At 58.3% G+C, this 13,659-nt stretch overlaps 1 protein-coding gene across 4 annotated transcripts; it reads right to left on the bottom strand.

Moving 5' to 3' along the window:
- Nucleotides 1–175: 175 nt before the first annotated feature.
- EHMT2 (euchromatic histone lysine methyltransferase 2) lies at nt 176–12,924 on the bottom strand. 4 transcript variants are annotated; one of them, XM_037844015.1, is made up of 28 exons: nt 12,866–12,924; nt 12,153–12,219; nt 11,849–12,067; nt 11,497–11,750; nt 10,495–10,579; nt 10,366–10,409; nt 10,061–10,216; nt 8,633–8,767; nt 8,432–8,546; nt 8,166–8,267; nt 7,790–7,938; nt 7,555–7,698; nt 7,237–7,472; nt 6,977–7,159; nt 6,776–6,858; nt 6,287–6,393; nt 6,058–6,180; nt 5,858–5,959; nt 5,001–5,105; nt 4,729–4,883; nt 4,476–4,643; nt 3,984–4,128; nt 3,559–3,636; nt 3,074–3,189; nt 2,892–2,978; nt 1,400–1,478; nt 1,067–1,242; nt 176–684 (listed from the first exon to the last, which is right to left on the bottom strand). In XM_037844015.1, exons 1-28 carry the CDS (start codon nt 12,905–12,907, stop codon nt 504–506), a joined length of 3,636 nt encoding a protein of 1,211 aa, XP_037699943.1. In that variant the 5' UTR covers nt 12,908–12,924; the 3' UTR covers nt 176–503. The 4 variants fall into 4 exon arrangements, with proteins under 4 accessions (XP_037699943.1, XP_037699944.1, XP_037699941.1 ...); XM_037844016.1 differs by lacking the exon at nt 8,166–8,267; XM_037844013.1 differs by lacking the exon at nt 12,866–12,924 and having other exon boundaries at nt 12,153–12,432.
- Nucleotides 12,925–13,659: the final 735 nt, after the last annotated feature.

The following is a 13,659-nucleotide window of genomic DNA, read 5'->3' as shown; positions in this document are numbered from 1 at the left end:
ACCTCAGACTTCATGGTTATTCTCACACCTCACCCTCGCACCCAGGATTCAGTGTTTGGATTCGCCTTTCAGCCCTCGACTACACCCTGCCCCACAGGGGTCCCCACTCTGCCCCCGGATGCATGCCTTCTGGCCGTATGCCCCACCTCCTCATCCCCCCAAATCACCCAGATGGTTTGTTACCAAATCCAACATTTACTGAGGACAAAAGAAGCCACTTGGCAAAGAGGCTCGATTTCAATTCATCAAACTTCAGCTGAGGGTGGGGAACAGGGGGGTGGCCAGCCCTGAAGTCACCCTCCCAGGGAGGAACCAGCTCTGGGAGAGAGGGGCTGTCAGACCTCCAGGGCCTGGCCGGGGTCTCTGGCCTAGGAATGTGTGAAGGGAGTCGGGGAGAGGAGACGGCAGCACCCCCAGGTGTGGGCCGTGAGCAGCAGGGGGCAGAGGGGGCTGCTGAGGCTGGAGGCCGCCCAGGCTCAGGTAGGGGAGGGTGTGGTCCGCTCTCAGGGGTTGACAGGAGGTAGGGAGCTGAGCTCAGGCAGCAGCTCAGGGTGGGGGTCCAGGCGGGCCAAGCGGCTCTGCTCCAGGGCAATGGCCTCGGCTGAGTGCTTGCACTTCTCAGAGCCACACTGGCAGGTGAAGTATTTGCTTTTGATGTCCCAGAAGCGGTCGCCATAGTCAAATCTGTCAGAATGGCACAAGGGGCTTGTGGGACCCAGCCCCAGCTGCCCAGAGCCCACCCCAAGGCCCCTGCAGATGGCACTTCCTGGGCACCACCCCCAACTTCTCCAGATGAGCTCTAAGTCCTCGTGTGCTTTAGATCTGTAGCATCAGCACCACCTGTGAACTTGTTAAAAATGCTGAATCTTGGGCCCTATCCCAGATCTACCAAATCAGAATTTCTTGGTGAGGCTCAAGACTCTGCTTTAACAAGTCTCCAGGTAACAGATACGTACACTGGTCTGAGCAGCTCATTCTAACCCACGCCCGGAAAACCAAGTGCCCTCCAGCCTTCAGCTTCTGGTCCCAGGCTTGTGGCATCTCCCACACCCCTGGGAAGCCTCACCCTAGCTCCTCCCCAGTCCGGATGTCCCGGGAACTGAAGAAGGCGATGCGTGGAAATCGCAGGTCTTGGTGCAGCATGAAGACCCGGACAGGGATGATGTTGGGATCACACAGGTGGTTGATGAAGCGGCTGATGTTGCCGTAGTAACGGGCATCTATGCAGTACACCTCTCCATCCTGAAGGGAGGGCAACACTCTTCACACCTGCCTTCCTCCCAGCCCTCTGGCCACCCAGTCCCACCTCCCCAGCCTTCCCTCTGCTGACTTCCCAGGGGGGGCCTCACTGACCCAGCCCCTGAGAACAGAGAGGGGAACAGAAAGGTCTCCTGCCCACCTTGTTGTCTAAGTCAAAGAGGTAAGAATCATCTTCTCTCACATCGGCTTCAGCATCTGAGATTAGCTCGCCGACATACCTGTTGGGCAGGAAGTGGTGGTTCTGATGGTAGCAGGGGTTATCAGGAAGCTGCCCCAAGCCCTGTCTCTCCTGAAAACCCCATGGGCTCCCCTATCACCCCTTGTCAGCTGCCCTGGTTACCGTACATGAGTCCCCCAGGTCAACCTGGCTGAGGCTGGTGGGGAGTGGGGGGAGGCAGACCAGCAGGAGGAGCCTGGGGACAACATGGGGTGCAATCCTGCCAGCTGGTGTCCCCAGGGAACAGCCAGAACCACAGGCAGGACTGGGAGGAGTCGGGGAGAGCCTGGGGCCAGGTGGCCCAGGGGTGACCTGGAGAAGCAGCAGTGTCAAAGTCACAGGAAAGGGCTGGAGACTCGACAGAGGAAGTGTCGAGTGCACATGGAAACGGCAAGGCTCTGTGGTTAAAGGGATTAGTATCTGCAGGCAGTTGGTTTGGGTGGGGAGATGGGGTCAGTTCCGACACAGGGAGGTTGTCTACTAGGAATGCCAAGCAGGTGGCAGGCAATGCAGGACTGAAGGGCAGGAGAGCGGTCAGGAACTCAGGGAATGCACCGAGGGCGAGGATATCACACTTGGACAGCAGGGGGAGGAAGAGGAGCTGGTGAAGAGGAAGGATGAGGTCAGAGTTGAGACCTGTGTCCTGAAAGCCAGCTGCAGAAGAGGGGGTGGGGCAGATGCCAGGAGAGGGTGGGGGCGGGACTGCTGAGAGGCAGCTTCAGCAGGGGGTGAGGGCAAAGGGTTACGGCAGAGATCAGCAGTGAGTGGGTGTTGGGGAAACTGAGGCCCAGGAGGAAGAGGCTGCTTGCTAAGAAGTTGAGAGAGGACATGATGGAGAGAAACTGGATGGTTCCTTGAATGGGCAAACAGGGTGAGCTAAAAGACTTTTTGTTTTTTTTTTTAAAGAGAGACTTAGGTAAGCTGGAAGGCCGTGGAGTAGGAGCTAGCCTCTAGAATGCTGGAGGGATGAGGCCCCTGAGGAGGTGGGCAGGAAGGTAGCTGTTATCATCTCTGTTCTACAGATAAGAAAAGTAATGCTCAAAGAGGTGAAGTGACTTGGCCAAAGACAGTGTGGCAGACTCAAACCCAGGTCTGTCTGTCTCCAAAAGTGGTGCTTTTCCCAGCTCAGTAGGTTAAGGAAGAGGGTGGGGTAAGGCTCAGAAATACATGGAGGTAGCGGGGAGAGATGTGCACAGTGGTGGTGGAAGGCTTTGTGGTCTGGGTAGAATGGGGATGTGGTCCTTGGTTGTGGGGATGGGGGTCAGGAGACTGGCCAGAGAGTGGGTAGTGAGAAGAGAGGGCATTCATCAGGGAGGGTGGAGAGGGGGTCTGGAGGCAGTGGTCCTGGCATCAACAGCGGTCATGCACCTACCCCTCACCCAGGTGCCAAGGGGCCCCTACCAGCCAGACTCACTCGCAGATGAAGGTCCCCTGGGGGATGGTCTGCAGGGCACGGACGCCCCAGCCCATCTTGGCTGTTCGGTAGAGCTGCAGCCGCACCCTGGGGGTGGGAGAGAGAGAGTAATATTGGGTGGAGGACGCTGGAGAAACTCCAGGGGAGGGGAAGAGGGTGGACTACGGGGGTGGGGGCCTCACTTGATGCCACTCTGCACGACTCGGTTCTTGCAGTTCCTCCAGCAGGAGCATGCCTGGTTACACTCAAAAATCAGAGGGGGCTCAATCTTGTTAAATTCCTGGAGCAGCCGCCCATCCTGGGGTCCAGAGGGAGGAGAGGACAGTGGTTTCTGTGTAGTACCTACTTCAGCTGCTTGGGACTCCCAAGACCCCAAAGAAAAATCTGCAGATCCCACCCCTTCTGGGAAGATGGGCTGGGGGAAGCCACACATGCTGTGAGATCAGAGAAGAGGAAATGCACAACCAGCACCCTTGATTTGCATATACCTGGGCACAAGTGCGTCTGTGTCTTGGCAGCATCCCAGGAACCTCCTAGGTGCTGCCCTTTGTCCCTACTTCCCCCAAAGGATAGGAGGCGAGGGATGAGGTCCCAGGGAGCCGGCATTAGAGGCTAGATGCTGGGAGAGAGGGGACAAGCGACTGTGGCCAGGGCGAGGGGCACGCACCTTGTCATACCAGCACCGGATGCTGAGCTGGCCACACAGGCAGTTGGAGCTGGAGCAGTCGTCCACACACGTGCAGTGCTGGGGTGGGGCAGGGGAGGCAGAGGGTCAACACAGCCCGTTGGCTCCCAGTGCTCCCTGGCTCCCAACCGTGGTCCTTTCCCCAGGGTCCATGTCTTAGGATATGGGGTGGTGATGGCCCCAGGGTGAGGGGGAATCAGGGAATCAGGACCTTGCAGACAGGGATATCCTTGAGGCTACCATGAGCCCACAGGAGCCCTCACATGACCTAGAAAAGGACCGCTTCCTCTGGGTGGATGCAGCCCCCCACCACCCTGGCCAGGGGTCCTGTTGGCCCACTACTTGCGCCCAATTGCTCTCGTCAGCTCTGGGTGTCCCCTGGGGGGGGGGTCCTGAGGCCCCCTCACCTGCAGGTGGGTGATGTTGCGGTCAATGTTCATGGTGGATGTCTCACAGTTCTCTGAGATGTACTTGTAATCCTCAGGGCAGGGCTCCCCATCCACACCGTTGACGCAGGGAATGGGCACATTCTCGTAGCCCCGAGCCACGTCCCTGGCAGAAGACAGGGAGATGGGGCTGGGGGCTAGAGCAGGGGTGAGGGGCTCTCCTAGGTCCGAGGAAGGAGCTGGGGGGGGGTTCCTGGGGCTCACTGAGGCTGGGATGATCTGGGGTTCATCAGGGCATAGGGAATAGGGTTCCCAGATAAATTGCAGGATGCCTAGTTACCTTTGAATGTCAGATGAACAAGAAATATATTTTTTAGTGTAAGCACATCCCCATGGTTGCAAGGGATGTTCTTATACTACATATATACATTGTTTATTTGAGATTGGCATTTAACTGGGTGTTCTCTATTTTTTGGTTAAACCTGGCGACCGCTGTGCAGCGCCCAGGCTCACCGGCAGATGATCTTCTCCGTGCGGGTGGCCCGGTTTCCCACCCCGAGGCGGAGTTTGCGGTTGAGCTGGAGCGCAAACCACACATCGGAGCGCTCGGGGGTCAGGTCCCACGCCGTGTCCCCCTCCTTGTTCCGCAGCTCGGGGTTCGCCCCGCGGGACAGGAACAACCTGTGGAGGGGACAGGGAACCCATGGGGCCTGGGGCTCGAGGGGGCGAGTGGGAGGGCAGGTGAGGGGCACGAGTGGGCGCTCACAGCACGCAGTCGTGGTAGCTCTCCCGGGCCGCGATGTGCAGGGGCGTGTCCCCGTGGTAGTTGACAGCATGGAGGTCGCAGCGGGCGTTCAGGAGGACTTCGGCGATCGCGGCACTGCCGGTGAAGGAAGCCCAGTGCAGGCAGATGTTTTCCTCCTGTGGAGGCAGGAGGGAAGACATAGGGCAGGTGGCTGAGCCCTCGGATCCCGCCTCCTCCCAGCTCAGGGGCCACAGGGTGCCACCTGCACCGCCCCCCACCCAGCGCTGGCTCACATTGTCAGTGAGGGTGACGTCGGCGCCCCGGGTCAGCAGCATGCGGATGACCTCGATGTGCTTGTGCTCCGCAGCCCAGATGATGGGCGTCCACCCCCCGCTGTCCTGTGGGCGGCAAGGGGGTATGGGAGGCTCAGGGGGGCCCAGCTCCTCCCTGCCCAAGAGCAGGCCCAACAGCCAGCCCTTCTCATACCGCGGACCCGGGGTGAACTCCAGCTCAGCCCCCGCAGGCGGTGGGACTGGGGCCAGCTACCTAAGCTCCCTGAGGCTTTCTCATCCATAAGCGGGGGCTAAGGCTGGAGCTTACTGCCCGGGGCTCCTGAGGGTACTCAGAAAGTAACTTTCCTCTTTCTAAAAAATATACATTTCCTAGGTCTGCTCACCATGAAGTCCTGGAACAAGGACAACATGGAAGCAATAGAAAACCCTGGGCACACAGAGTCTGTTCTTTAAATGATATTTTTCATTTAAATTTAAATTCCTTAAAAAAACGGAAGATTCTCTGTCTGGGGCAGGAGATGTGTTCAAAGGCTACTGGGTTGTAAAAACCACAGGAGCCCACTTCAAGGAGCTCCCTCTGGACAGCGAGAACCCAAAGGTGGAACTAAATATAACCAACATACAGAAATCCAAGAGCTAAAAAAGAACCTCACTGACAACTTTTAAAGATTAGGGTAGCAACTCATTATTCTAAAAACTAATAAATAAAAAACACGAAAAGGAAAACAGAGGAAGAGAAAAGTAGAGAGACACAAGTAAAAAGAGACAGAATGAAAGGTCAGAGGCCAGAGGTCAGAGGCACTGAGGCCACAGGGACGCAGAGGAGCTGAGTTGGGCGGTGGGCCTGGGCCCCTGACCTGGGCGTTGACGTCCACCTGCCCCGTGCTGAGCAGCAGGCTGACCATCTCCAGGTTCCCGATTTTGGCTGCGTGGTGGAGGCAGGTGGAGCCATCTTCCTCCTGAGGAAGACACAGATGGATGATGCCTCTTGCTGGCCCCTCAAATGGGACCCCCAATTCCTGGGGCCGCCGCCTGCCTGCCCGCTCAGCCACCCGACCTTGCTGTAGACGCAGCCGCCACGCTGCACCATGTAGCGGGCCACCTCCAGGTGGTTGTTCACAACAGCTTCCATCAGCGGCGTCCGCTGCTGCTTGTCCACTGCGTTGATGTTGGCCCCGGCCTGCGAGGAGCGGGGGATGTGGGCTGGCACCAGGCAGGGGCTGGACCAGGGAGGGGAGGGGATCCGAGGGCCTGGTCACTGTGGCTGCGGGCCGCGCCCAGCTGACCTGCAGCAGCACATGGCAGATCTCCACAGAGCCCTTCTGGGCGGCTGCGTGCAGGGGTGTGCGCTTGCTCTGCTGGTCGCTCTGGAAGTTGGGGTCCAAGCTGTCTACTGCAGGGAGAGCCCATCACACCGGGGGACAGAGAGATGCATAGTAAATAAGCCAGCTGGGGTGGGTGGCAGCTGCTCCCCGGATTCGGGGCCCCTCCTGGGCCTTCCCTGGGCCTGCACCATGGTGCTCCTCAGAGGTGCGAGGAATGACAGCCCCAGCCCAGCCCCCAGGACCGCTGTGCACTAAGCAAGGTACTTAAGCTCTCTGGGCCTCCCCTGCGGGAAGCTTTATGGTAGTGAACGTGCTGATGCACTCGTGTGCTGTTTCCCCGCCACACTAAGTCCTTCGGGACAGGGACCATGTCCCTCACAGCTGTATTCCTGCTCTGGTACATAACTGGTGCTCAATAAAGGTGTGCGGGTGAACTAGTGGAAAACTCACACAGCATCAGGATCACCTTCTGCAACTCCCCCTGCTTCACCGACAGGTACAACTGCCGGGGGTGGAAGCGGAGCTTCTTCCGCCTGCCATGGTGAGGAAGGGAGAGGCAGTCAGCTCAGATTCCAGCACAGCCCCCAGGCCTCCGAGCCAGGCTGCTCCCCCAGCCCCAGCTTCCATGCCAGAGAGCAACCCCCAACTCACCTTTCTGACTCCTGGATAACCAGGGCCTTTTCCAGGGCCTCCCGGCCTGGCCCAGGTGGTAGTCCCACGGCAGAGAGGCAGCCCCCATTGGGCAGGGTCAGGGACGGCCCCGAGCTGTCAATGGTATCGGCCAGGGGATCGCAGGGGGGGCGCCGGGGCTCCCCGTGCCCTCGCATCCGGGCACTGCAGGAGAAGGTGCTGATGTCTGGGGGCAGTGGGGTTGGGGTAAAACACACGGGAAAGAAGGGGGAGGATGGTACCTGGGCTGGGAAGTGTCTGCTCTCCCGGGGGCATCCTGGGCCAGGGGTGGGGGGGCAGGGGCTGCAGTGCTGGCCGGTGGGGTTACCCCTTCTCCTCGGGGGATGGTCACCTCCTGGGCCTCGGAGGCGTCCTCCCCACAGTGGGGACAGAAGACCATGCCGTTCAGCTGGGACACGCAGGCCTTGTGGAAGCGGTGGGCCACGCGGAAGTCGGGGTGGCACTCCAAGAAGGTGCCCTGGGGCCAGGAAACAAGGCGGTCAAGCCCCGGGTACCCCCTCTCCCGCTGGGAGTGCCTGCCCGCCCCACTGGTCACTCACTGCCGTGCAGAAGTAGCCACATCCTGGGCAGCAGTGATGTTTGACCATGCGGGCACGGTGGGTCTCACAGAGCACCATCAGCGCCACGCGGCTGGAGGGCCTCATGGTCTCCCGCTTGAGGATTGCAGCATTGCAGCCTGACAGCTATGAGCAGTGAAGATGGGCAAAGAGACAGGGTGAGGTGGGGCCCAAGGCAGAGAGCCACCGGCCACCTCCCCTGCCGCTGCAGGCCCACCTCTCCGTCCACGCTCTCGGTGGCCATGCACTTGTGCCCTGCCCTCTCGCTGATGCGGTCGATCTTGGGCGCCTCCATGCGGCAGCTGCAGAGGGGCAACTCCTCAAACCCGCGCTCGGTCTCCAGCGAAGATGTGTCATTGGACACCCCTTGGGTGGGGAAGAAAGGGAGCTGAGGATGGCCATGCACCTCACCTGCCGGGACCCCTGGTGGGTCCTCTTACCCCCGTCCGGCCTCTCCCTCCACGCTCTAGAACCCCTAAAGCCTGGCCGTGGTGGCAGTGGCCCTGGGCCCCGGCGGGGTCCCCCTCCTCCCCGTTCCCTCCGGGCCTTGGGGCACCCCCTAGTGACTCCCTGTCCCAGCAATTGGCAATTACCAGCGTGGTTGGGGGAGAGGGTCCCCTCGCTGGGCAGCTCCAGGGACCCCAGAGGGACCTCCATGTACTCACTGGGGCCTGAGGAGCCCACACCATTCACTCCTGACACAGAGACAGAGAGAGTGAGAGTGCGAGCTCACAGGCGCATGCAGTGGCCGCGTGGGTACATGCAGGTGTTCATGCGTGAGCGTACATGTATGTGCGTGCTCTCTGGGGGCTGGGAGAAGGGTTAGAGGAGGGACCCAGAAGCAGCGGAGCCCCCTCACCTCGTGGCTCCTTGGCCCGTGGAGGCTCCCTCTTCCGACGTTTCCGGGACGGCTTCACCCAAGGGCTGTCCTTCCGCCATTTCTTCTTGGCCTTGCGCCGGCCACTGGAGCCACTCTGGGGAGCAGGGCGAGAGTTAGGGGCCCCGGCCTCTACCCTCACAGTCCTCCTCTCCTCTGGGGACGTCGGCCTCCAGCCCTTACTCTGTCTGACTGATTGCCTGACTCTTCGTCTTCCTCCTCTTCTTCTTCCTCTTCCTCCTCCTCCTCCTCTTCTTCTTCTTCCTCCTCCTCTTCCTCTTCCTCACTCAGTTGTTCGGCCAGAGCTTCAACTTCGGACTGCGAGAGAGGCAAGGTGGGGCTGGGGGCACGGAAGCCCCAGGTCGCAGCTCTGTTGGGCGGAGCTTGGGAGAGGGGTAGAGCAGGCCTGGGGTGCCAGATGGGATTCAGAAAACTTAAGGGCTCCCTGGGAGTGTGGGAGGAGAGAAGGGAAAGGGTAGGACGGTGGTGGGGGAGGGGGGAGGGGGAGGAACACTATACAGCAGGGGAAAAGGAGCCACAGTCACAAATAACAATGTACATGAATCTTTACAACATGACGTTAAGTTAAAAAAAGCAAGTTCCGGATGATAATAGTACAGTGTGACCCTTCTTTTGTGGTGTCTGTAAATAGGCAAGACTGCCAATGGCTGCTAACAACGCTAGGCGAAAAGCAAACAGGGAATTTTATAATGCATGGATCAGGCTGATGTCACCTTAGCCTGCTGAACAATCCTAACATTGCTGACAAGAGACACAAGCAGACATTCTATGCTTCCTGACGTAATGCAAAAGGAAGCATTTGGCAGTAACTATCAAGTCTTCTTGCAAAAAAATAAAGGAATGTAAAGTTGATTACACTTAAAGATCTATCAGTTTACAAAAAAATATGGGGCAGAGAGGAACATGTCAAATCCCACCACAAGCCAACTCCTAAATGTGAGAAATTCACACTTAGTAGGATAACTGACCTGGTTTATTCAACAAATAAATGACAAGGAAAAAAAAAAACTCAGGAAAGAAAGGGAACCTGTATATCAAGAGAGATCTAAAACAAATGTCAATCAAACCAATGCGTGGACCTCAATTAAATTTTGACAAACAGAAACCCATTTATTAACCAATTAAGGAATCAGAAATACTGACCAGATTTGTTATAGGATTTAGGAATCACTAATAAACATTTTTTTCAGTAAGAAAATCATAATGTAGTGATAGGAAGAAGATGCCTAATATCTAGAGATGCAGGTGTGAATATTTATAGATAAAATGATACGATGTCTGGGATTTAGCTTTAAAATAATCCAGTAGGTATGGGGGTGGGGGTGCTAGAGCAAGGGAATAAAAAACTGCAAACAAGCGACAACTAAACAAACAAATGGGATGCTAAACCCCGAGTCCAGGATGGCGGTGACCTCCGTGGAGAGGGTCAAGGGATGGCATGGGTGGAGCATACCCTGGAAATAAGTTATAGATAGTAATTGGGCAGTGAATGAATAGGTACAAAATGAATGGGAAAAAAAAAGGAAGCGTGGCCAGTGAGCCCTGGACGTGGTGGAGTGGGGCTGGGGAGGACAGCAGGCCCTGCCTCACCTTGCTGTCGGAGTCCACACGCTCGTCCACAGAATAGGAATCATAGTAGAGACTGAAGTCGTCCCCCACCACCGTCTCCCACTCCTCCAGGGGCCCGGACTCTCCCTTCTCCAGAGTCACTTCTCCGGAGCCCCGGGCAGAACCCAACTCCTCTGACTAGAAAAAGAGCAGAAAAACAGAGGTCACTGGCACTCTCCACCAACTCCCGCTTCTCTCGAGGACCCAGAGTGGGGCTCCAGGCCTGGGCTCCCCTGGAGCAGCCCCCCAGGTGGAGAGGCCTTGCTCCCTGGCCTCTCTTGGCTCACCAGACTACCTCCTCCGGAGTTCAGCTTCCTCCTTTTGATGGCATCTGGAGGGAGAAAGGAGTGAGGCCTGTAGTCTAAGCCCTCAGGACAGGCCACGTAGGGATGCAGGTGGGTGGGGGTGGGACTGACCTGAGGTCACCTTCCCCAGGGAGTGCACATCATCACTCATGCGGAAGTGCTGCACTTCAGGGGGCCGCTTCTCAGGCACTGGGGGCTGGGGGCCGAGAGGGAGCACACTTAGGATAAGGAAGCACCCTCAGTTCTGCATATTAGCCGGGAGCTCTAGGTGGGGCTAGGTTGGTGAGCCTCGCCCTCAAAATGCCACCTGGAGCTCCAAGAACCAAAACGCAGGAATGACAATGGTTGTTTCCCAGAGAAGAGGGGTGTCAAACACATCCCCCCACCTAACACTCACTTATCTTTTCAGTCACCCAGAAGCAGGGGTCATCCCCACATTTTACAGATGAGACACAAACTCAGTAAGATTAAAGATCCTTGGTGGGGGTCACACAACATTACGAATGTAATTAACTGAGTTGGATACTTGGAAATGGTTAAAACGGGAATGTTATGTTGTATATATGTTACCACACACACACGTGAGACCTCTGCTGAGGCTGCCCAAACCACAGCCAGGACAGAATGATATCGAGAGTCTTTAAAACCTTGCCATACAGTATTTGAGATTCTCGGGCCTTTGTCATTTCCCTCTTCTCATTTCTGTAAATCTCTTCTCCTTCCCTGTAAGGGATTCCCAGGAATTTAAAATGGAGCAGGGGTGGTTTCAAAGACAGGAGAAAAAAATTTCCCTGGGGCTGGCTTTGAGATAGAAAGAAAGAGTGGCTTGAAGTTCCTTTACATAGTCATTATCATAAAGGTAAGTAAGACGTTTGACTATGTAATTAACTCTTTAAGCCTGTCTCTGACTCCTCCCTCTTCACGAACCTAGCTTCCATAAAGACAGGAAAATGTGTTTCCTTAAGGATTTAAACTCCCTGGCCCAGTCTTTGGCACAACAGGTGAAGGTACGAATGGGATTAGAAGAGGCCTGAATTCAAGTTATAAAAAAGCCCACAAGGGGTTTCCTGGCAGTTAATTACCCCATCCTTCACCCACACCCCCACTCCTTACCTGTCCATTGCCTGGTTTAGACATGGTTTTCCGGGCTCGGTGAACCTTGGGTTGCCCCTCTGGACTAGGGATGGCCAGAGGGGGTTCAGGCCCTGCTGCCGGCGCTCCCTGGGCGCCTGGCATACTCAGCAGCCTCATAGCCAAGCTCTGGACCGAGGGGGGTGACTTGCCAGCCCCTGTCATTGACATCTTGGCCCGACTGGGACAGGCGCCCCCCTTGCTGGGGGAGGAGGGGAATGACTTTGCAGCATGGCCTAAAAAACAGACAGGAGGCATGCAGAAGGCAAGATAAGAGGGAAGGCAGGGTCAAAGGACCCTCCTCACCCCACCCCCAGACTCCCCAGCCTCTTACCGAGCAGGACGCGGCTGCCGTGGAGGTCCCCATCTCCTTCGAGACTCTCCGGTTCATTCCCAGTGAGCGGTGTAGCCCCCACAGGGGTGTCAGCCCCCTCATCACCAACGGTGACAGTGACTGAGGCTGGGGATGAGGGGCCAGCGGGCTCCAGGGGGTTGGGGGTGGTCTTGGGCAGGGTCTCCTCACTACGAGGGGTGTCCCCCAAAGAGCCATGAACTGAAGAGAAAGAAAAAAGTTCAGGGTTAAGGGCTGTATCAGGGAAGGTGAAGGTCCACCGGGCCGTTTTCTACCGCACACTCACCTCTCTCCGTGGCTCCTCTGGGCTCCTTCTCCAGCAGCAGTGCCCCCACCTCAGCGGGGGTCTCCCCCTGGGAGGGGAGACAAGGGACGGGAGGGCTGGTCAGCCCGGTAGGGAGTTGGGAAGCCCAGGACGCCTGGGCTCTGGGAAGAGACAGCAGGCTCCGAGGCCTACCTCTTCCCCTATGGGCCCCCCCCCTTCCGCGGCCCCGGCTGCCCGGAGGGGCCGCCCGACCCCTCCCCCGGGCCCGCATGAGCCCCCTCCCTCTCGGCAGACCCCGCATCTCTGGGGCCGAAAGGAGAGGAGGGGGAGGGGGCGGGGCCTCCGCGCCCCGGCCCCGCCCCCTCCTCCCGGCTGCACGCGCCGCTCCCCCTTTGTCCCCCAGGCCGCGGGGACCCCGGGCACCAACCCCTCCAGCGCCCGCTGCCCCCCAGCCCGGCGGACGGCCCCTCGTGCCCCTCGCGCGTGTCGCTGGGGCCCCGGCGCCCGCCGCCCACTCGGGGGCAGCCGGCGGCTGCACGCGCGCCTCCGTGCCCACTCCCCCCACCTCCCACCCCCTGGTCCCCTCATCCGCCCCCGGTGCTGGCCCCCCAGATTGCTGCAAGTCCCGCCCGGGCCCCCCGGCCCCGTTGCACCCCCGGAGCATTGCACGGACGCGCGCTTCCCCCGGGCGCGCGCGCGGGCATGCACCCGCCTCTCCCCCTCCCCTTCCGCACCTCGGCGGCCGCCACCGCTGCAGCTCCCGCCGCCGCCGCCATCGCCGCTCGCGCGGGGGGCCGAGCCGGCGCGCGGCCGCCCCGGGTCACGTGGGCAGGGGAGGGAGGGCGAGGAAGAGTCTTAAAGGAGCCGCACCGCGCTCTCTGGCCATTTTCCCCGGAGAGCGGCCTTGGAGATGGTAGTGGCTATTCTAAGCTGGGGGCCGCAGGCGACAACTGCTGTCATTCCTGGTCTCAGCTCTGCGGGGAACCGAGGGCGACGCACGCCTGGGTCCAGGTGTGGCTCCGTGCCCACCTGGTTTTAGGTAACAAGCGGAGCGTCTGACCCTCTGGGCTCTTGGCCTCAGCTCTATTTTCATCCGGCCCGCGTGTGCTTCTCCGGCTTCTATTTTTCTCTCTCTCTGGTTTTTCGGTCACCAGATAGAAAGCTCGGCCTCAATTTTGGCCTCCCTTCTTTAAAAAGAAAGAAGGGGTTGCTGCGGATGCGCGAAGGGCACTTTTACTCTTGGCTGGTTTTGGCTCGCTGCTTCATGTCCCCTGGAGCAGCGTCCCCTTTTGAAAACCTGGGACTAAACGTCTCTTCTGTTTACGACGGGCATGTTTCCGCCTCACATGCGCCAGGGATCCAGGTAGGCCCCCGGCAGCCCGAGAGCCATTACTATCAAGTAACACTGCAGTAACCATTTTTTTTTCTTTTCTTTTTTTTTTTTTCACTGAACATTTCACAAGCAAAGTCAGAGACTCCGTGGATCATAGCCTAGCTGTCAGTGAAGCTATGAATGATACTGCACCAA

This window comes from Choloepus didactylus, chromosome 7 (genome assembly GCF_015220235.1).
Source record: "Choloepus didactylus isolate mChoDid1 chromosome 7, mChoDid1.pri, whole genome shotgun sequence".
Lineage (NCBI taxonomy): Eukaryota > Metazoa > Chordata > Mammalia > Pilosa > Megalonychidae > Choloepus > Choloepus didactylus.
Note: the sequence above shows the minus strand (reverse complement) of the source record. Positions and strands in the feature narration are given on the sequence as shown.

Coding starts and splice junctions, on each gene's coding strand:
- EHMT2 (XM_037844013.1), bottom strand. CDS start 12,432: ATGCGGGGTCTGCCGAGAGGGAGGGGGCTCATGCGGGCCCGGGGGAGG. Junction 7,473..7,554: donor GTGGCTACTTCTGCACGGCA/GTGAGTGACCAG, acceptor TCCTGGCCCCAG/GGCACCTTCTTGGAGTGCCA. Junction 6,181..6,286: donor TCTGCCATGTGCTGCTGCAG/GTCAGCTGGGCG, acceptor CGCTCCTCGCAG/GCCGGGGCCAACATCAACGC.